This window comes from Muscardinus avellanarius (assembly GCF_963383645.1).
Source record: "Muscardinus avellanarius genome assembly, chromosome: 1".
NCBI classification, from domain to species: domain Eukaryota; kingdom Metazoa; phylum Chordata; class Mammalia; order Rodentia; family Gliridae; genus Muscardinus; species Muscardinus avellanarius.
In genome coordinates this window covers 193,999,213-194,023,291 of record NC_137786.1, presented here as the reverse complement: position 1 = coordinate 194,023,291, position 24,079 = coordinate 193,999,213, and the positions used below count along the sequence as shown (strand labels likewise).

Genomic DNA, 24,079 nt, shown 5'->3' with positions numbered 1-24,079 from the left:
CAGACATAACCGCCTCCACATTAAGAAATAGAACTTATTCTTTTTATTATATACATCATATGCATATACATATATACATATATACATATATACATATATACATATATACATATATACATATATACATACATACATATATACATTATACGCATATACACATATACATACACATACACATACATATACATATATATGTATACATATAGTATGTAACAAGGTTTGAACCCAGGGACCTTCTATCTCTGAGCTATACACTCAACCCTTTCTATTATTTTATTTTGAAACAGAGTCTTAGTTGCTCAGGTTCTAAGCTGCTGAGACTGACTTTCAACCTGCAATTCTCCTGTGTCAGCCTTCCAAGAATGAGAATTACCGGTGTTTGCCACCACATCCTACTAAAATATAATTCTTTCTACACTACACAAAAATTATTTGTGACTTCCACTCACCCTCATCCTGTTTGCCAAAGCCTTGGTGATCACTGTTCTCTACCTCTATAACTATGTCATTTCAACAATGCTATTTAAATTATATGATACAGCCAGGCATGGTGGTGCACACTTGTAATCCTAGCATTTGGGAGGCAGAGACCGAGGATCGTGGTTCATGCCAGCCTCAGGTACTTAGCGAGGCCCTTCACAACTCAATGAGACCCAGTTTCAAAAAATAAAAAGACTAGCCGGGCATGGTGGCTCATGCTTGTAATCCCCGCACTTGGGAGGTGGAGACAGGAGAATTAGGTTTGAAGCCAGCTTAAGAGACGCTGTTTCCAAATTTAAAAAAAGTATAAAATAGGTCTGGGAGTGTAGCCCGGAGGTAGAAGGATTTCCAGGAACCCCAGTACCACCAAAAATTAAAAAAAGTAAAATAAAAGACTAAAAATTAGGGCTGGGTTTGTAGCTCAGAGGTACAATGCCTCTGTGTTCCATCCCTTGGTACTGCAAAAACATATAAATAATAAATAATAAAAATAATATATATATATATAAATAATATATATATATGTGTGTGTGTGTATGTGTGTGTGTGTGTGTGTGTGTGTGTGTGTGAGTGTGTGTGTAGTATATAGCCTTTGGCATTTAAGAATTTTTTTTTTTTTTACTTAACACAGTATCCTTAAGATCCATCTAAGAAGTCACATATATCAATAACTTGTGTCTGGCTTTGTGTTCATTGTAAAGCTTTATTCACACTGTATGAATGGATTATAGTTTGTTTCACTGCTCAAGTGGAAAGACATTTGGTTTGTTTCCACTTTGGCTATTATAAATAAAGCTGCTATCAACCTTTGTGTACAGATTTGTTTTACAAATTTTTTTTTATTGGTGCACTGTATTCATACATCATAATGGGATAAAAAAAAAACTTTTGTAGACATACATGAACACATCGCCCAGTTAGCCCCTACCCGATCCCCACCCCATTCCCTCCCCATCCCTCCTTCCCATGCTTGGCTTAGTGGTTGACATCTAGTTTTATAGCAATTTATCCAAAATTAACAATGATAATCTCAAATACAGTTTCATTTGTCTGATACCAAGCTTTTGATGACTTAGAGATAACATTTCAATATTTCTTTTTGCTTTCTTTCTTACCAGAGAATATTTTTTTCTTTTTTTTTTAGGTGAAACTATCATACATTTATTTATTTATTTTTCAGAAAAAAATCTATCCTAATATGGAATATGGACTCTAGATACCCAAAACAATCTTGAAAAAGAACAAAGCTAGAAGATGTATATTTTCTGATTTCAAACCATATAAAGCTACAATAATTGAAACAGTGTAGTACTGTTCTAAAGGCAGATATATAAACCATTGGAGTTTAATAAAAGCCTAGAGATACATTCTTCCATATATTGTCAAGTTATTTTTGACAAGGTTTCCACGAACATTTGGTGGAGGAAATAATAATCTTTTAACTAAATATTGCTGAAAAATAATAATTACATGAAAAAGAATAAAATTGGACCTTTACCTAACACCATATACAAATATTAACTCAAAATATATAAAAGACTTAAATATAAATCTTAATACTATAAACTTTTAGGAGAAAATCTGGGTCATAAAACCTCACAACACTGAAATTGGCAGTGATTTCTTGGATATGATTTCAATGGCACAGGCAACAAAAGGGTAAATAAACTCCCTAAAAAATAAAAAAAAATATTGTATATCCAAAGACAATGTAAACAGAGTTAAAAGTAACCGGTAGAATGGGATAAAATATTTCCAAATGCTATATCTGAAGGTATATTAATATTCCAACTAGAAATCCTAAAAATTAACAATAAAAGCAAACAATAAAATTTAGAGATATGTAAAAGACTAACATAAATAATGAATCTCCACAGATAACCAGTCTTACTTGTCTGTTAGATGGAAAGTCTTGTTTCTCTGATTCTGGTGTGTGTTACCTATTTCTTCTTTGTAGTTAATCTCTTTGAGTATTTTCTCTAGTGCTGGTTTTGAAGACATAAATTCCTTCAGTTTCTGTTTGTCATGGAAGCTTCTTATTTCTCCATCTAATTTGATAGAAAGTTTTTCTGGGTAGGAAATTTTGGGCTGGGAGTTGATTTCTTTCAGAGTTTGGAATATGTTACTCCAAGCCCTTCTGGCTCTCATGACTTGGTTTGGGAAGTCTGGAGTGATTCTAATTGGTTTGCCTCTGAATGTCACTTGGCCCTTTGTTTTTGTTGCCTTTAAGATTCTCTGCTTGGCTTCCACATTGGTCATTTTGACAATTATGTGGTGTGAGGATACTCTTCTCCGATCCTGTCTAAAGGGAGTTCTATAAGTTTGCTGGACCTGTGTATCAACCTCTTGCTCTATGTTTGGAAATTTTTCTGCTATTATTTCCTTGAAGAGATTGTTGATCCCTTTGGTTTCACCTTCTTTTCCCTCCTTTATTCCAATTATTCTTAGGTTAGGTCTCTTGAAATGGGCCCATATTTCTTCAATGTCAGATTCCTGCTGTTGGATTTTTTTTTTCTAAATTAGAAACTATGCGTTCATTTTTGGAGTGATCGTCTTCTAAGAGCGATATTCTATTCTCCATGTGGTCTAATCGGTTGTTTGTACTTTGAATTGAGGCCTTTACTTCATTAATTGCATCCTTTATCTCTTTTTGGCTCTCTCTAAATTCTTTTCAAAACACCTCTATTATTTCGACAGTTATTTTCCTGATTTGATCTTCTAGAAATCTCTGATTTTCTGTTTTATCGGGTTCTGATGTTGTGGAGTTGTGGGCAGTCATTGCTCCATTGTTATTCCTCTTTCCCATGATTTTGGAAGTTTGTGCCTTCTTTGGGTTCCTCCCTTGGGTCACTACGACTTTACTTAAGGTGCTCTGGATCTCGAGTCTGTGGTATCTCAGTCACCACGACTCCTTTACTGGGTTGTATCGCAGAGTCTCAGACCCAGGGAGTCAATTGAGGCTGCTTTAGACCGCGGGGGATGCCAGGTTGGACGTTCTCCTATGGTGTGATATCTCTGCCACCGCCACTCCCCCACTGGGTCAAGTCCCTGGGAGTGCAGTACTGGGATTTCTCCTTTGGGGGCCGTAATTTGACTCACTGTTGTTGAGTGCGCTGATGGAGCTGTAGTGGTTTCGGTGAATTTGCTGCTGCTGCTGCTGCTGCTGCTGGTGGTGGCAAGATGGCGCCACTGCCACGCCCTCGGCTGTGAGGCTGGCGTATTTCTTCTCTGGTTTTGAGCTCCGCTCTGAGTCCCTGCAAGGTGTGCTGAGCCCAGCCACTGGGAGCTTTAGATGCTCCCTGTGCCGAAAAATCTGCCTAATTCTGCCCAGCTGTTCTGAAGTGGCCCACCTCGGCTTGCTGTCCGCCACTCCTCTCTGGAGCCTGATGGACTATTGAGTGCGTTGGTCTGGTGCCATCCGGTGAGCTCGCTGTTGCCTCTGGCAGTAAGGCCCTGCTGCTGTGTTCTTGGCCGTGAGGCCGGCATATCTCCTCTGTGGTTCTGAGCTCCGTTCTGAGTCCCCCTTCTCTCTGGAGCCTGGTGCTGCAAGGGAACATGGCGCCCATGCCTCTCTGAGCCACGGCTCCGGCTGCAGCACTGCGGTCTGGTTTCTTTCTGGTGTCTCATTTTTCCAGCCCTCTTTTTCTCTGCCCCTTGTAATTACATTTTTTGTTTCTCTGCTGATGGTGTTTTCTGGCTATGAAAGGCACTGATTTTGTGGTAATAGAGATTGGTTGTTAGCGAGGCTCGTAAGCCCCGCTTTTCTCCGTCGCCATCTTCCTGGAAGTCTCTGTGTACAGATTTTTAAATGTATTGTTTTTCCACTCTCTAGGATAAATGCCTGGGTGGGTTTTTTAGTGGTATGGTAGTGTATATTTAACTTTATAAAAAATCCTTTGGATTTTTCATAGTATTTGTACTATTTTACTTTTGCACCAGGAATGTGAGAAAATGCTTCTCAAAGTCCCTGTTAACAATTGACACTATTTTCTAATTTTGCTGTAACAGATCTGTAGTGGTATTTCATATTGACTTCTTCTGAGGCCTCTCCTCTTGGCAGGTAAATGGGCTCTTCTGCACCCAATGCCTCACATGTTCATCCCTCCGTGTGTCTTGTGTCTGTGTCCTAATCGCCTTTTCCTATTCATATGCCAAGTTATAACCTCTGAGGACAGATGGCAGGGAACCCAGTGAGTCTCTTGCTGCCTCCAGCTTTGATGACGCTTTGACCAAGCAGACATCCTGCAGAAACTAGTGCCCTTTACTAGGCAGCAAAACAGACACCTGGCCATGGGGCTGAAGAAGTTAAAGGGGGCTCCAAGGGCTGTGCTGTGTTGGGCCCAGCTACTGTGCCACAGAGAGGAACCAGCAAACAAGGAACCCGGAGAGCTACAGGAGCACCTGCCCAACCACTTGACCTAAAGACAAAATAATCCCTGTATCTCATCCACCATCCTTCAAAAGAAGCAGCGGGACAGAGGGATTCTAGCAAAGGAAGTTCAGCTGGGCCAAATTAATAAATTAAAAAATCATGACTGCTTTCGTGGTTTTAAGTTACTACACTGTCTGAAAACCAGCCCCTATCCCCCAGCTCACTCACTGATGATCTGACCTCACAGTTCAGTGGGACCAGGAATGCATGGATCTCGACAAGGCCTCTTCCAGTCATCATGCCCTCAGTGTCCTCAGCACTTGGTTTGCTATCACAATCATTCCCATCAAGTATGATGGACCCATACTTCACCTTCATCTCCCTCCCTTCATCGTGCTCACCTGCTACAACACCAGCCACCTCGGTTCAGTCTGGCTCTCCACTCCCTACCTACACCTGCATAGCTGGAACATATCTGAAACACACACTATTAACTAGCTTCTAAGTCCACAAACCATATTAAGTGACTTCACCGCAAGTAAATTCTTGGTGATATTCAGAAACAGTATTCTACTTTCCTGTCCATTTTAGGACACTCACAGATGTACCATATCCTACCGTTGGTTTTATATCATCTCTTGAAATTTCAAACACATTCTCTCCTTTTCATTTCCAGCTCTTGACTTTTCGACCCATTTATATTAGTTATACATTTTTATATAATAAAAACACCAAAACATAGTGTTACAAAACAAAACCATCTGATTTAAATCACTACCCTGTGATGTGAAAGTTTGAGCTTAACTTGTTCTCAGCAGGGTTCCCTAATCTGTGGGGCCTCAATTGAGAGGGCTAGGATGGCTTAGGCAGCTGGGACCTCTCTCCACACATATTCTTATTCTCCACCAGGAGTCCCAGAATGAGACTGGAAGCCACAAGTTCTCTAAGAGGCTGTGCTTATCATTTGTATGCCATCCCTTCTATTGTATTCTATTAGATGAAGAAAATCCCAGGCTATGATAAAAGGCTATGAAAATAGACTTAACCTCGCCGGGCGTAGTGGAGCATTCTTGTAATCCCCGCACTTGGGAGACAGAGACAAGAGGATTGCACTGGTTTGGAGCCAGCCGCGCTAGCTTAAGAGACCCTGTTTCCAAATAAAAAAGTATAAAATAGGTCTGGGAATGTATCCTGGAAGTAGAAGGGCTTCCAGAAACCCCAGTACCACCAAGAAAAAAAAAGAAAAAGAAAAAGAAAATAGACTTAACCTCTTAGTGAGAGACCAATTGTGGCTATCTTTACAAACAACCCCATTGTTTGTTTAGTTATAAAAGGACCACTGGATCACAAATAGAAAGCAAAGAAAACTAGAACCAAAATCAAAGGAAACACTATATTCATATTTTAATTTTATCAGTTTTATCAATGTTCTCATATAAGTATAATGCTATACTTATTAAGGAAGACTCAGAAGCTCGTGTCTCTACACCATGGCCATAATGAGTGTGATCACATAATCTTTGTACCTATTGGTAGCAACTTGCAATTTGGGGAGGCTGCTGTGATACTCTTTTTGTATGTTTGTATGGTATTTCTTGGACATCAATATTGTCAATGCATCAACGCTCCCCATAAGAATAGATGAGATTTGGTTCCTGTCCCTAAGAACCTTAACAATGGATTGTGGAAAAAGAGAGCTCCTTACGTATACCTATCCTATTGGCACATTTGGCTTTGAATCTTTCTAGGGTACAACACAGAGGTGGGGAACAGAGAGGGAAATTTCATTAGTGAGGGTTTATATAGAGGTGAGCTAAATAGGAAAGGCTTCTTTATACACTTGAAATTTAAACTTATGGCTCTACAATTTTACTGACCACACCAACATTTTTTGTTAGGCACACCAAGTAGAACAAAATCTGGACAGAACAAAATGGAAGACAAAGTGATTCATAGTGGCATTGTTAATAAAAGCTGAAGGTTCTCTAGGAAATGGTTTTCAAGATAGCAAAAAAAGCTTAATTTCTTGCAGCTCTCAACAGATTTGATCATAGATGCAGCATCCCTCGTCAGAAGCGAGGGTCTGTGAACAATGAGCAGAGTGTCTCTCATGGACATGAAGTCATAGGGATTGGCAGAGTCAATTCCAAAATACTGTCCAATGAGAGAAGCCAGCCAGTCCAAAACAGAACAAACTAAAAAGGTCATAATATGTTATATCTCTTTTTTTGTTTGTTTCTAGGAATTTCTTAATTTTACCCCTTACTTCCTCATTCAGTGGCGTGTTGTTCAGTCTCCATGTCAAAACCTCTGAGACACCCTGAAGACAGTATTAAGAGGAAAATTTATAGCACTGAGTGCCCACATAAGAAGAACAGAAAATCATCAATAAATAACCTAATGACATAACTCAAAGCCTTTGAAAAACAGGAATAGTCTAACCCCAAATCCAGTACATGAGAGGAGAAAATTATTCAAATCAGAGCAGAAATCAATGAAATAGGGAACAAAAAATACAGAAAACCAACAAAACTAAAAGCCAGTTTCTCCAGAATCTAAACAAGATAGATAAACCATTAGCCACCCTAACCAAAGGAAGAGAAAATCAATCCAAATTATGAAAATAAGAGATGAAAAAGGAGATACTACCACCAACAGTTTAGAAATTCAGAGGATTGCCAGAAACTACTTTGAAAAACTATACTCCAACAAAATGGAAAACTTAGATGACTACAATGCACCAATAAAAAAATTTTTAAATGAAGAAAACTTAGAAGAAATTGTCAACTTTCTAGATAAATACAACCTTCCTAAACTGAGTAAATAATATATAAAAATTTAAACCAACCAATAATAATCAAAAAGATAGAATCAGCAATAAAGCACCTACCATCAAACAAAAGCCCAGGACCAGATGGTTTCCCAAGTAAATTTTATAAAACCTCTATTGAAGAACTAATACCAATACTCCTCAACCTATTTCATGAAATACAAAGAAATGGGACTCTCCCAATACATTCTATGAAGCCAACATCATATTAATACCAAAACCAAATAATGACATCTCAAGGAAAAAAAAAAAAACTACAGGCCCATATGATTGATGAACTTAGATGAAAAACTGCTAAACAAAATACTAGCAACATGCAGTCAAAACCACATCAAGAAAATCATGTTATGACTAAGGATTCATCCCAGGGATGCAAGGCTGGTTCAACATAAAAAAAATAAATCCATATAACTCATCACATAAACAGAACCAAAGACAAAAATCATATGATCATTTTAATAGATGCTGAAAAAGCATTTTATGAAATCCAACATCCATTTATGCTAAAAGCACTGTAGAGAGTCAGAATAGAAGGAACATACCTCAACATTATAAAAGCAATCTACACAGGCCCACAGCCAACATCATTTTACATAGGGAAAACTGCGAGGGTTTCCCCCCCCCAAAACAGGAATGAGACAAGGATATCGATTATCTCCACTTCTTTTTAATATAGTACTTCAGTCTCAATCCAGAGCAATAAGACAAAAAAAGGAAATAAAAGGAGTACAAGTAGAAAAAGAATAACTAAAATTATCCCTATTTGCAGATGACATGAAACTACACTTAGAAGGTCCAACAAACTCAACCAAAAAGCCTATAGAACTGATCAACAAATTTGTTTGGATACAAAATTCATCTTAAAAAATCAGAAGCTTTCCTGTATTCCAACCATAAATCCACTGAGAAAGAAATCTAGAAAAAAATTACACTCAGGATATACCACAAAAAAACACTTAGGCATAAACCTAATCAAGGAGGTAAGAGACCTCTACAAAGAAAATTATAAAACACTGAATAAAGAAATAGAAGACATTAGAAGATGGAAAGATCTTCTATATTCTTGGATAGGCAGAATAAATATCATCAAAATGGCCATACTTCCAAAAGTCATCCCCAGATTCAATGCAATACCCTTTAAGTTGCCAAGGACTTCCGGGAAGATGGCGAACGAGAATAGTGGGGCTTAAGAGCCCCGCTAACAACAAATCTCCATTACAACAAAATCAGCGCCTTTCATAGCCAGAAAACACCATCACCAGTGAAACAAAAAATCACCAGGCTCCAGATAGAAAGTGGACTGAGAACAGAGCCACAGAGGAGATACACTGGCCTCGCGCACGAGGACGCTGCAGACGCGGCAGCAGCACCATACTGCCGGAGGCACCGGCGAATTCACGGGACGGCTACAGCAAGCCGAGGTGAGCCACTGTGGAACAGCTAGGCGGGATATCTCCGCGCAGAGAGCATCTAAAGCTCCCAGTGGCCGAGCTCAGCACACGCTGCAGGGATTCAGAGTAGAAATCAAAACCAAGAAGAAAAACGCCAGCCCCATAGCCGAGGGTGTAGCAGCGGCGCCATATTGCCACCGGCGGCAGCAGCAGCGAATTCAGCGAGGCCAGTACAGCTACATCTGCATACTCAAGAACAGTGAGTCAAATTGCGGGCCACAGAGGAGAAATCCCAGTACTGTACTCCCTGGGACTTGACCCAGTGGGGGAGGGGCGGTGGCAGAGATATCACACCATAGGAGAACGTGCAACCTGGCACCCCCCACAGTCTAAAGCAGCCTCTATCAACTCTCTGGGTCGGAGACTCTGTGATAAAACCCAGTAAAGGAGTAGTGGGGTCCGAGATACTACTGACTCGAGATCCAGAACACCTTAAGGGAAGTCATAGTGACCCAAGGGAAGAACCCAGAGAAGGCACAAACTTCCGAAATCATGGGAAAGAGGAATAATACTGGAGCAATTAATGCCCACAACCCCATAACATCAGAACCCGATAAAACAGAAAATCAGAGATTTCTAGAAGATCAAATCAGGAAAATAACTGTAGAAATAATAGAGGTGCTTCAAAGAGAACTCAGAGAGAGCCAAAAAGAGATAAAGGATGCAATTAATGAAGTAAAGGCCTCAATTCAAAGCACAAACAACTGATTAGAACACATGGAGAACAGAATCTCACTCTTAGAAGATGAGCAATCCAAAAATGAACTCATAGTTTCTAATCTAGGAAAAAATATCCGACAGCAGGAATCTGATATTGAAGAAATATGGGCCCATTTTAAGAGAGCTAACCTAAGAATAATTGGAATAGAGGAGGGAAAAGAAGGTAAAACCAAAGGGATCAACAATCTCTTCAAAGAAGTAATAGCAGAAAATTTTCCAAACATAGAGCAAGAGGTTGATACAAAGGTCCAGGAAACTTATAGAACTCCCTTTAGACGGGATTGGAGAAGAGGATCCCCACGCCACATAATTGTCAAAATGACCAATGTGGAAGCCAAGCAGAGAATCTTAAAGGCAACAAAAACAAAGGGCCAAGTGACATTCAGAGGCAAACCAATTAGAATCACTCCAGACTTCCCAAACCAAGTCATGAGAGCCAGAAGGGCTTGGAGTAACATATTCCCAATTTTGAAAGAAAACAACTTCCAGCCAAAAATTTCCTACCCAGCAAAACTTTCTATCAAATTAGATGGAAAAATAAGAAGCTTCCATGACAGACAGCAACTGAAGGAATTTATGTCTTCAAAACCAGCACTAGAGAAAATACTCAGAGATTAACTACAAAGAAGAAATAGGTAACACACACCAGAACCAGAGAAACAAGAGTTTCCATCCAACAGACAATTAAGATTGGTTATCTGTGGAGATTCATTATTTATGTTAGTCTTTTACCTATCTCTAAATGGTATTGTTTGCCTTTATTGTTGTTAATTTTTATGATTTCTAGTTGGAATATTAATGTACCTTCAGATATAGCAATTGGAAGTATTTTATCCCATTCTATTACAACTGTTAACTGTTTACATTGTCTTTGGATATACAATTTTTTTTTTATTTTTTAGGGAGTCTGTATACTCCTCTGTTGGCTGTGCCATTGAAATCATAACCAAGAAATCACCGCCAGTTTCGATGTTGTGAGGTTTTATGACCCAGATTTTCTCCTAAAAGTTTATAGTCTTAAGATTTATATTTAGGTCTATTATCTATTTTGAGTTAATATTTGTATATGGAATAGGTAAGGGTCCAATTTTATTCTTTTCCATGTAATTATTATTTTTTAACAATATTTAGTTAAAAGATTATCATTTTCACCACCAAATGATCGTGGAAACCTTGTCAAAAATAACTTGACAATATAGGGAAGAATTTAGCTCTAGGCTTTTATTTAACTCCAATGGTTTATATATCTGCCTTTAGAATAATACTACACTGTTTCAATTAATGTAGCTTTATAATGGTTTGAAATCAGAAAATATATATCTTCTAGCTTTGTTCTTTTTCAAGATCGTTTTGGGTACCTAGAGTCCATATTCCATATTAGGATAGATTTTTTTCTGAAAAATAAATATATAAATATATGATAGTTTCACCTAAAAATAGAAAAAAATATTCTCTGGTAAGAAAGAAAGCAAAAAGAAATATTGAAATGTTATCTTTAAGTCATCAAAAGCTTGGTATCAGACAAATGAAACTGTTATGTGAGATTATCATTTTTAATTTTAGATAAATTGCCATAATACTGGATGTCAACTACTAAGCCAAGCATGGGAGGGAGGGATAGGGAGAGAATGGGGTGGGGATTGGGTGGGGGCTGACTGGGAAAAGTGTGCATGTATGTCTACAAAAGTATGTATCCTACTATGATGTATGAATACAGTGCTCCAATAAAAAAAAAGTTGCCAAGGTCATTCCTCACAGACATAGAAAATTTAGTCTTTAAATTCATTTGGCAAGCTGGGAGTGGTGGCACACACTTGTAATCCCCACACTTGGGAGGCGGAGACAGGAGGATGGCGCAGGTTCGAAGCCAGCCACTCACACTCGCTTAGGAGACCCTGTTTCCAAATAAAAATATAAAAATAGGTATGGGAGTGTAGCCCAGAGGTAGAAGGGCTTCCAGGAACCCAAGTACCACCAATAAATAAATAAATAAATAAATAAATAAATAAATAAATAAATAAATTCATTTGGAAGCTGGACATGGTGGTGCATGCTTGTAATCCCAGTACTTGGGAGGCTGAGATGGGAGGATCATGGTTCGCAGCCAGCTCCAGTGAGACCCTGTTTCAAAATAAGGTATTTTTAAAAATAGGGCTGGGGTATAGCTTGGAGGTAGAATGCCCCCGGGTTCTATCCCCAGTACTGCAAAAAAAAAAAAATGTATTTGGAACAAAAAATCCAGAATAGCCAAAGTAGTTTTCAGGAACAAAAACCATGCAGAAGGAATCACAATACCTGACTTAAAGCTATACTACAAAGCCATAATAATAAAAACAGCATGGCACTGGCATAAAAACAGACACATAGATCAATGGAGCAGATTAGAAGACTCAGAAATCCACAGATTTACAGCCAATTGATTTTTTACAAAGGGGCCAAAAATATACACTGGAAAAAAGCCTCTTCAATAATTGGTGTCGACAAAACTGGTTAACCACATGCAGAAAAATGGGAATAAACCCCACTCTCTCACCCTGCTCACGAGTCAATTCAAGATGGATCAAATACTTTGAAATCAGACCCGAGACCTTGCAGCCCCTTGAAGACAGCATAGGTCCAACATTTCAACACAGGTAAAAACTTTTTCAACAAGACCCTAAAGGCAGAAGAAACTAAAAGGCAAATCAATACATGGGATTGCATTAAAGTCAAATTAATATATGGGATTTCTGTACAGCAAAGAAAACTATCAAGAACCTCAACAGAGAGCCAACATAATGGGAGAAAATTTTTGCCAACTATTCCTTCAACAGGGGACAAATATCTAGAGTATACAGAGAATTCAAGAAACTCAGCACTAAGAACACAAATAACCCCATAAAAAAACTGGGCAAGTGAACTAAACAGACTTCATGAAAGAAAAATTCAAATGGCCAATAAATGCATGAAAAAATGTTCATCAACAGCATTCAGAGAGATGCAAATCAAAACTACCTTGAGATTTCATCTAACTCCAATTAGAATGGCAATCATTCAAAACACACACAACAACAGATGCTGGTGAGGATATGAAGAAGTGGGAACTCTAATACATTGTTGATGGGATTGAAAATTAGTGCAATCACTTTAGAAAATAGCATGGAAGACCCTCAGAAGAATGGGAACAAACCTACCATATGATCCAGAAACACCATTTCTGAGTATCTGTCCAAAAGAATGGAAACCAAATCATCAAACTAAGGTGGGTGCTACATGTTGGAGAAGGCCTACCCTAATGGACTCTTCTTAACTTCATGAGTTCTTTAAGGATCTTATCCCTAAGTACAATTATATTATGATCAGGAGGATTAGGTCTTTGACAAATTGATATTGGATGGACAAAATTCAGCCAATAATATTCTTATTAAATAAGTGCTATGTGAATCCACAAATAAAATTTTCTATATATTTTAAATAGCTTCTTTATTGTTACTGTACTGAAATACTTATAAAGAAGTTAAATTAGCTTACAATTTGGGAGGCTGAAAGCTCAAACATCAGAGCCCAGGCTCTGGGCCTGGGGCCCTTGGTAGATGGTAAAAGCATGTAGAGAAAGGGTCCCATCTCTAGCCAGGAAGCACAGAGAACTGAAGGGCCAGGCTTGCTCCTTTTATAACAAGTCTTTCACAAAAATTCTAGGGACTACCTGAGAACTAAATCCCTAATGCAATGACCTAAAGACTTCCCAATTGCCTAAAGATCCCTCACCTGCCCTGCCTCTTAAAAGTTCAACAGAACCCTCTAGACTGCCACCTTATGTATCATGCACCAATCAGAGAACCCTTTGGAAAGACACAGTTCAACCATATCAAAAACAAAGAATTCTGCCCATGGCCCTGAAGGTTCATGCTCATCTCAATTCCTAATTCAAATTACGTTGTTTTAAAAATAAAAGGTAGATTAATATAACTATAACATGAAGAGTAAAAAAGGAAGTCACAGAAAATAATGCCTCATATTTTAAATACCTGATGCTGGATGTGGTGGTGCACACCTGTAATCCCAGTACATAGGAGATTGAGACAGGAGGATCACAGATTTTATGCTAGCCTCAACAATTTAGTGAGACTCTGTTTCAAGTTAAAAAAATAAAATAAAATAGAGCCGGGGCCTGGGTCGCAGGACTCGGGGCCCCGGGCCGGACCGCGCATAGCACGCCAGAAACCGGGCCCAGTAAGACCCTGGGTCCCGGGCAGGGGTCACGCGGGGCACGCCATCTGGGGCCCGGGTCACGGGACCCTGGGTCCTGGACCGGACCGCGCATAGCATGCCAGACCCCTGGAGAAACTGGGCTCGGTAAGACCCTGGGTCCCGGACAGGACTCAGGCGGGACACACCGGACCCCAGAACAGCCAGGGCCCAGGTCGCAGGACGCTGGGCCCCAGGTGGAGTCGTGCGGAGCATGCTGGACTTCTCGGGAAACCAGGCCAGGTCACAGTGCTACTGAGTGCCTGATCCCACTACCTCCTCAAACCACACATACTGTCTTCTCTTATTTAAAAAAATAGAAAAAGAAAAAGAAAAAAGAAAAATATTGGAGAGGGGCTAAGAAGGCCGTGGCAGATGCCAGGACACTGGAGATGCAGACAAAACTTATCCAAATGCACTGGAACTTATAGAAAAATTCCCCGTGAAGGAGGACTGCTGTTTCTCTATATTGTTAAGAATCTCGGACATCACCTGTAAGGAGAGAGTTTAGTGGAGACCAAGGAGAAAGGCAGTGTTGAAAGTGGTCTCTGCGATGGCGGTGGAGACTTGTATTCAGGAGAAGCAGAAATCGGATCCTACCAACCTTATTTTTTTGGAGAAATTACACCAAATGTCGAATGCCACTGTCACGCATGCTTAGAAACACTGGACAACATTCAGAGTGGAAAAAGAGCTTGGGAAAGATTTGAAATGGTGGAGGCAATGGCAATGGCAGTGGCAAGTACTCAGGGGAGGCAGAGATCTGATGCATTACACCTGGAACCTTTGAAATAATAACCCCAGAGGCAGAGTGCTACCACCACGCACCCTCGAGAACATGGGACAATTGGTTGGGCGAAGAGGGTGCTCGGATTGGAGTCAGCCATGGGTGAGGCCGGTAAGGCCAGCATCAGAGCCAGTCCTGGGGCCTCCGAGGCTGGGATTGGAGCCTGCCAAGGGGTTAGGCCGGTGCCGGGGCCAACGGCAGGCATCGGAGAATGACAGGAGGCAAGGCTGCTACTGAGGCCTCCAAGGCCAGGATTGGAGCCTGCCAAGGGGTTAGGCCAGTGCCGGGGCCAGCGGCCGGCATCGGAGCCTTCCATGAGGTAAGGCCACTACTAAGGCCTCCAAGGTCGGGATCAGAGCCTGCCGAGGGGTTAGACCGGTGCTGGGGCCAGCGAGGCCGGGATCAGAGCCTGCTGAAGGGTTAGGCCAATGCTGTGACCAACAGCCGGCATCGGAGCCTGACAGGAGGCAAGGCCACTACTGGGGCCTCCGAGGCTGAGATTGGAGCCTGCCGAGGGGTTAGGGGGGTGCCGGGGCCAATGGCCAGCATCGGAGCCTTCCGTGAAGCAAGGCTGCTACTGGGGCCTCCAAGGCCGGGATCAGAGCCTGCCGAGGGGTTAGGCCGATGCCGGGGCCAGCGAGGCCGGGATGGGAGCCTGCTGTGAGGCAAGGCCGGAGCTGGGGCCTCCGAGGCTGGGATCAGAGCCTGCCAAAGGGTTAGGCCAGTGCTGGGGCCAGTGGCTGACATCAGAGACTTCTGTGAGTCAAGGTCGCTACTGAGGCCGCCGAGGCCAGTATTGGAGCCTGCCTTGAGGCTGGACCAGTGCTGGGGCCAGGGAGGCTGGCATCAGAGCCAGCTGAGGGGTTAGGCCGGTGTCGGGGCCAGCGAGACCAGAATTGGGGCCTCTCATGAGGCAAGGCCGCTGCTTGAGCCAGCGAGGTCTGGATCAGCCACCCGGGTAGCCAGGCCACCACTGGGGCCGTTAAGAATGTGATCGGTACTTGCAACGCGGCATGCAAAGAGAAATATCACAGAAAATAAAAATCAGATGCTTCCCCTAATCAGCAAAAACTAGGAGGAAAGGGACAACAGGAAGAGGTTGAGCTATAGAAAGGGCCCTATAGTGAAGCAACTAAGGTGACCAATCAGAGTGTATGGAATAGGGGAGGATGGAGCCTCTTTAAAACGCAGGAGGTACATAAACAAATGTATCAAAGTTAATCACCAAACAAGCATGGGATCGAGGGAGGGGGAGGGAATGGGATGGGGGCTGGATGAGGGCTAATTGGATGATGTGTGCTTGTATATCCTCTCAAGTCTTGTATTCCAATGTGATATATGATTACAATGCACCAATAAAAAATGAATTAAAAATAAAAAAATAAAATAAAATAAAGATCTGAAGTTTAGCTCAGAAGTAGAATGCCCCTTAGATCAATCCCCAGCACCAAAATAATTTTAAGTACCTACATTAAATTAAAATAAATTATAAATTTCATTAAATATAGGAATGAATAGAAAAATGTATTATATATGTTACATCTGTGTATTTCATAAAAAGTTAATCCACTTCTCACATTGACACATTAAAAATAGAAATATAAATTTGCTCTTAAGATCTAAAAATATTAAAATTAATAAAATGAGTGAGGGTAACAAGTAGTGGCCTGGAAAAAGGAATTTATGGAAACTTTGTATATATTTCTCTGTCATTTGGAACAAAAGTATGTGCATAAATACATTACTGCTAAAACAAAGAAAAGACTGACAAAGCAGATAGGTTCAAACCACAATGAGCTTTGAAAGACACAATGATAGAGTTTGTTCTTTCTTTATAGAGATGCAAGCTCCCATTGCTCAGTGTTATTACCTAGAACCTGAGTTAACAATTAAAAGAAAGATAAGCAGCCAGGTGTGGTGGCACATACTTGTAATCCCAGCACTCAGGAGGCTGAGACCGGAGGATCATGGTTCGCGGACAGCCTCAGCTACTTAGTGAGGCCCTCTGCGACTCAATGAGACCCGGTTTCAAAATAATGAATAAAAAATAGGGCAGGGGGTGTAGCTCAGAGGTCTAATGCCCCTGGGTTCTGTCCCCAGACCCGCCCAAAAAAAAAAACAAAGAGAGAGAAGCCATTAGTTTCAGGGATGTATACTAGTAGAATGGGATGGAGAAAACCATTTGTGAACTAAATAGGGGAGGTACTCAAAGCTTCTCAGTGAAGGGTTGAGTATCAAATGGCTCTGGTCTTAATTTTATCCTGTTATTCACAAGTAAAAGAAAGCACAAGGCTCTCCATTTATAACAGTACTACACTGTTTCAATTATTGTAGCTTTATATGGTTTGAAATCAGAAAATGTACATCTTCTAGCTTTGTTCTTTTTTGAGATAGTTTTGGGTATCTAGAGTCCATATTCCATATTAGGATAGATTTTTTTCTGAAAAATAAATAAATAAATGTATGATAGTTTCACCAAAAAAAAGAAAAAATAGTCTCTGGTAAGAAAACAAAAAGAAATATTGAAATGTTATCTTTAAGTCATCAAAAGCTTGGTATCAGACAAATAAAACTGTTATGTGAGATTATCATTGTTAATTTTGTATAAATTGCTATAAAACTAGATGTCAACCACTAAGCCAAGCATGGGAAGGAGGGATGGGGAGGGAACGGGGTGGGGATTGGGTAGGGGCTAACTGGGCAATGTGTTCATGTATGTCTACAAAAGTTTTTTTTTTATCCCATTATGATGTATGAATACAGTGTACCAATAAAAAAAATTTAAAAAAAGAAAGCACAAGGCTCTCCAAAATCTTAATTAGTTTCACTTGGTCAATAGTTTTTATCTCACAATTTAGGTGACAAGGAAGTGTACTCCGGTGTCACTCAATACGACAGTTCTTCATATCTGCTGAGGAGAATGGAAGAAAGGTAAGCATATGTTCCAAGAACTTTTATATTTCCTATGATTTTTTTTGTGAGTTTAAATTCCTGTGTTTACACTGCAGTATGCCACACAGAGGGCGTCATGGTGCTTGCTTCAAAGAAAGGCAGGAGACAGAAGCCCTTTTCTGAAAACTGCACTGGCTGGTCCTACTTTGAGTATCCTATGGGCTTAAATATTCTCCATTTTGACTCAAATTCACAGTTTTTTTTCCTTTTATTACAACCATTAATGGAGAGATTGCAGTCTCTTATATTCATATAAGAAAAACGGCAACATGCTGGTATTGCTTACTGGAGCTGAGATATTGTTTAATGGGTTTCATTGTTTCTCTTGCTTTTCAAAAATACTATCTTTTGTGGATCTCCCACAGTTCCAGGAAGAAACAGATAGTTCAAATTGTAGAAATTGAGAAGTATGACGGGTAGTGGTGCACACTTACAATCCCAGAGCTTGGGGGGCTGAGACAGGAGCATCACACAGATCCAAACTCTAGACAAAGAAGGAGATTCTATAGATGAGCAAATAAGGAGACCTAACTGAGGCGATGGGAGGGGGAAGAGGGAAATCCTCTAATACACATGAAATACTTTAACAAGCATATCAATGTCAATCATCATGCCAAACATGAGAAGGAGGGAGGGGTAGGGAATGGGTGGGAATCGGGTAAGGGCTAATTAGGTGGTGTGTGCATGTATGTCTCCACCATCTTGTATCCCATTAAGATGTATGACTACAATGCACCAAAAAAATTTTTTTTAATGTTAATTGAGCCACCTACTACTTTTTTTCCATGGAAGAGAGTGAGCATACTGTAATCTACAGTCAAATATAGTCTGCAAATAAAGTAGAAAAAAAAAATTGGTGCAAGAATCTATGAAAAGCTCAAAGGTAGAATGCCCTTGGGTTCAAACCCAATCTCATTAAAAAAAAAAAGTGTTAATGAAATCATACATTGTCTAACTTTTTTAAATTAAACTTTTAAAAAAGCACAAAACCCTACATGCTAAAATTATACACATCAAGTATTATATCATCTGTTATCAGTCTATTAATGTTACATCAGTTTATTGACAATTAAATAGCACCATGGTTTTCTTAACTAGGTTATACATGTCCAGAAAATTGTTATTCATAAAGTAAAATAAACTCTTAAAGAGAGGCCAAATCCTCAACAAATAAGACTTTCTACCAACCATAGATTATGGAGGACATCACCAAATTTCCTTGCCAAAAATAAGTTTAAACACTCTTTTTTCTTTCCAATTGATGGATTTTGAGAGATGCTGCTCTTCATTGTAGCACACAAAACTTTTTCATGACAAGGGCAATCTACTGAAATACCCTCATAGCTCCACCTCTAAATATAAGACTTCCACTTTGGAATTAATGTGCTGTCTTCACTTGAATTCAGATTCAATCACCAGCAAACTTAAATTAGATGTAGCCACAATCTTTAAGATGATTGAATAAAATTAGGTGAAGTAGTTAAAGCTCTCAGAAACGTGTTAAGTTACAATTATAGATATATTTAAGCAGGCTATAGGAAATTTAATACCATTTATACATTACACTTTAGTTTCATTTTGTCATTAAATTTAATAATGATGTTTCATATCCAAATAAGTGTGAAGATTTTATATTTCCCAGCTGAGAACAGCGTTAAGTGCCTTCCTGCCTCTCCTTTTCCAGTTCATGGGTTCTCGGAGTACAGTGTGGTCATGTGTTATACCCTTTCCCATATATGGGATTAGCCTTCAAGAGGCTCCAAATTAAACAGAATCCTTGGCAGCTTTACTCCAGACTTAGTGCACAACTATAATCAGGTTATCTTACTAGATTTCTTTAGTCCTCAGATCTAGTGTGCATATGGTTCTTAATTCGTCTGTTTGCTAAGGAAGATGAGGGAGAGAAACTGTCACCTGCCAGGACTACAGGACTAGAGCAACTCGGGCGCCCTCCGAGTTCTCCTTGAGGCTGCTGGAAGATTGTACTGGGCGCCCTCACACCCGCCCACCAGCTGCCCCGCCCAGCTCCCCACCCACCGCCTAGGCTGGCCTCCTCCTTCATGCCCTCCCTTCCCTGTCATGGTGCCGCCCTGTCTAACTTTTTAGATTTCTCCTCTCCTCATAATACCCTTAAAATCCATTCAATGTGTAGCATTTATCAACAGTTTTTTGATAGTCTAAATTAGAAGGTAGGACTGCATTATCAGGATGTACAAATCACAAATGAATAGACATTTGGTTTCCAGTTTGAACCGTTATAAATAAAGACGATATTAGCACTTACAGATTTTTAAGTCACCACTGTCTTCCAGTTTCTGGAATATATGCCACAGTTGGGGGGGGGGGATGGGCATAATAAGAAGTACATTTTTTTCAGAAAATGAAAAAAATATATACCAGAATGGCTGAATCACGGTACTTTCCAACTGAAAAATAGGAAAAATTCAGTTTCTCCTAATTCTTTCCAATATTTTAAACTGAGAATTATTTTTATTTTAGCTGTTATAAGAAGGACATGGTGGTCTCTTACTGGCTTCTCATGAGGGTGCTCTTATGGCTTGTTAGTGGGATCCTCTTCTCCGTTTGTCCTCACAGGGTCCTCCCTCTGTGTGTCCTGTCCTAATCACTTCTCCTTATAAATACACCATGCATGTTGGAAAAGGCCCGCCTTAATGGATTCCAGTTCACTTAATTAGCTCTTTAAGAACTTCATCTCTGGGGACTTCCGGGAAGATGGTGACCGAGAAAAGCGGGGCTTAAGAGCCCCTCTAACAACAAATCGCCATTACCAAAAAATCAGCGCCTTTCAAAGCCAGAAAACAACATCACCAGAGAAACAAAAAAAAAAAAAAAATCACCAGGCTCCAGAGAGAAAGCGGACTGAGAACAGAGCCACAGAGGAGATCCTCACGCCCGAGGACACGGCTTCACGCCCGAGGACGCGGCAGCAGCGCCATACTGCTGGCGGCACCAGCGAATTCACAGGACGGCCACAGCAAGCCAAGGGGAGCCGCTGCGGAACAGCCAGGCGGGATTTCTCGGTGCAGAGGGCATCTAAAGCTCCCAGTGGCTGAGCTCAGCACACGCTGCAGGGATTCAGAGTGGAAATCAAAACCAAGAAAAAAAAAAACGCCAGCCCCATAGCCGAGGGCGTAGCAGCGGCGCCATATTGCCACCGGCGGCAACAGCACCGAATTCACCGAATTCAGTACAGCTACATCTGCGTACTCAAGAACAGTGAGTCAAATTGCGGGCCCCCGAGGAGAAATCCCAGTACTGTACTCCCTGGGACTTGACCCAGTGGGGGAGGGGCATTGGCAGAGATATCACACCATAGGAGAACGTGCAACCTGGCACCCCCCCACAGTCTAAAGCAGCCTCTATCGACTCTCTGGGTCGGAGACTCTGTGATAAAACCCAGTAAAGGAGTAGTGGGGTCTGAGATACTACTGACTCGAGATCCAGAGCACCTTAAGTGAAGTCATAGTGACCCAAGGGAAGAACCCAGAGAAGGCACAAACTTCCGAAATCATGGGAAAGAGGAATAATACTGGAGCAATGAATGCCCACAACCCCACAACATCAGAACCCGGTAAAACAGAAAATCAGAGATTTCTAGAAGATCAAATCAGGAAAATAACTGTAGAAATAATAGAGGTGCTTCGAAAAGAACTCAGAGAGAGCCAAAAAGAGATAAAGGATGCAATTAATGAAGTAAAGGCCTCAATTCAAAGCACAAACAACCGATTAGAACACATGGACAACAGAATCTCGCTCTTAGAAGATGATCATTCCAAAAATGAACGCATAGTTTCTAATCTAGGAAAAAATATCCGACAGCAGGAATCTGATATTGAAGAAATATGGGCCCATTTTAAGAGAGCTAACCTAAGAATAATTGGAATAGAGGAGGGAAAAGAAAGTGAAACCAAAGGGATCAACAATCTCTTCAAGAAAGTAATAGCAGAAAATTTTCCAGACATAGAGCAAGAGGTCGATACGCAGGTCCAGGAAACGTATAGAACTCCCTTTAAACAGGATCAGAGAAGAGGATCCCCACACCACATAATTGTCAAAATGACCAATGTGGAAGCCAAGCAGAGAATCTTAAAGGCAACAAAAGCAAAGGGCCAAGTGACATTCAGAGGCAAACCAATTAGAATCACTCCAGACTTCCCAAACCAAGTCATGAGAGCCAGAAGGGCTTGGAGTAACATATTCCCAATTTTGAAAGAAAACAACTTCCAGCCAAAAATTTCCTACCCAGCAAAACTTTCTATCAAATTAGATGGAGAAATAATAAGCTTCCATGACAAACAGAAACTGAAGGAATTTATGTCTTCAAAATCAGCACTAGACAAAATACTCAAAGAGATTAACTACAAAGAAGAAATAGGTAACACACATCAGAACCAGAGAAACAAGATTTTCCATCCAACAGACAACTAAGATTGGGTATCTGTGGAGATTCATTATTTATGTTAGTCTGTTACCTATCTCTAAAGGATATTGTTTGCCTTTATTGTTGTTAATTTTTAGGATTTCTATTTGGAATATTAATATCCCTTCAGATATAGCATTTGGAAATATTTTATCCCATTCTATTAGTAACTGTTAACTCTGTTTACATTGTCTTTGGATATACAATATGTTTTTTTATTTTTTAGGGAGTTTGTATACTCTTCTGTTGCCTGTGCCATTGAAATCATAACCAAGAAATCACTGCCAATTTCAATGTTGTGAGGTTTTATGACCCAGATTTTCTTCTAAAAGTTTATAGTCTTAAGATTTATATTTAGGTCTTTTATCTATTTTGAGTTAATACTTGTATATGGGATTAGGTAAGGGTCTAATTTTATTCTTTTCCATGTAATTATTATGTTTCAACAATATTTAGTTAAAAGATTATTATTTCCCCCACCAAATGTTCATGGAAACCTTGTCAAAAATAACTTGACAATATAGGGAAGAATTTAGCTCTAGGCTTTTATTAAACTCCAATGGTTTATATATCTGCCTTTAGAATAGTACTACACTGTTTCAATTATTGTAGCTTTATATGGTTTGAAATCAGAAAATATACATCTTCTAGCTTTGTTCTTTTTCAAGATCGTTGTGGGTACCTAGAGTCCATATTCCATATTAGGATAGATTTTTTTTTCTGAAAAATAAATATATAAATATATGATAGTTTCACCTAAAAAATAGAAAAAATAGATTCTCTGGTAAGAAAGAAAGTAAAATGAAATATTGAAATGTTATCTTTAAGTCATCAAAAGCTTGGTATCAGACAAATGAAACTGTTATGTGAGATTATCATTTTTAATTTTGGATAAATTGCTATAATACTAGATGTCAACCACTAAGCCAAGCATGGGAGGGAGGGATAGGGAGAGAATGGGGTGGGGATCGGGTGGGGACTGACTGGGCAATGTGTGCATGTATGTCTACAAAAGTATGTATCCCACTATGATGTATGAATACAGTGCACCAATTAAAAATAAAAATTAAAAAAAAAAGAACTTCATCTCTAAATACAATAATATTTTGATCATCATAATTAGAACTTTCATATAGTAATATTGAATGGGGGGAGGAATCAGCCCATAACAAGTTCCTTATTAAATATGTTCTGCATTAATCCACAGAAGAAAAATTTCTATATATTTAAAATAGCTTTCTATTAGGTTTTTGTTATTGTAAATAAATATCTGCCCTGGGCTACTTATGAAGTAAAGAGGTTAAATTAGCTCACAATTTGGAAGGCTGAAAGTCAAACAAAGGCTCTGGGCTGGTAGCTGGTAAGAGCATGTGGAGGAAGGGTCACATCTCCAGCTAAGAAGGATGGAGAATGAGTGGGGCCAGGCTTGCTCCTTTCACAGCTCTCTAATAAGAACTCTTGGAACCACATGAGAATTAAGTTCCTAGACCATGCTGCAATGAACTAAAGACTTCCCACCAGCCCTGCTTCTTAAAGGTCCCATAGAACGTTCCTATACTGCCACCCTGGGACCATGCGCAAATCACAGAACCCTTTGAAGAGTTAAACCATATGCAAACCATGGCATCTTAACCATAGGCCCCCAATATTTATGCCCATGTTAGGTTCTAATTCAAATTACATTTTGAAAAATTGAAAACTAGACTTCTATGACTGTATCATGAAGTTCAAAAAGGGAAGTGGTGGGAAATAAGACTCCAAATTTTAATATCTACACTAAATGAAACTAAATTATAAATTCCATGAAATGGAGGAATGA

General features: G+C 39.9%; 1 protein-coding gene across 1 annotated transcript in view; it reads left to right on the top strand.

The window, feature by feature from the left end:
• Nucleotides 1-5,119: 5,119 nt before the first annotated feature.
• The window catches only part of LOC308259406 (uncharacterized protein), a gene marked incomplete at both ends in the record, with an annotated part of 51,353 nt that continues 32,393 nt past the window's right edge, over nt 5,120-24,079 (top strand). Inside the window, 2 exons of the mRNA XM_080690384.1 lie at nt 5,120-5,276; nt 17,726-17,798. Coding sequence (XP_080546510.1) covers nt 5,120-5,276; nt 17,726-17,798 — 230 coding nt within the window. The remainder of the gene's footprint in view (nt 5,277-17,725; nt 17,799-24,079) is intronic.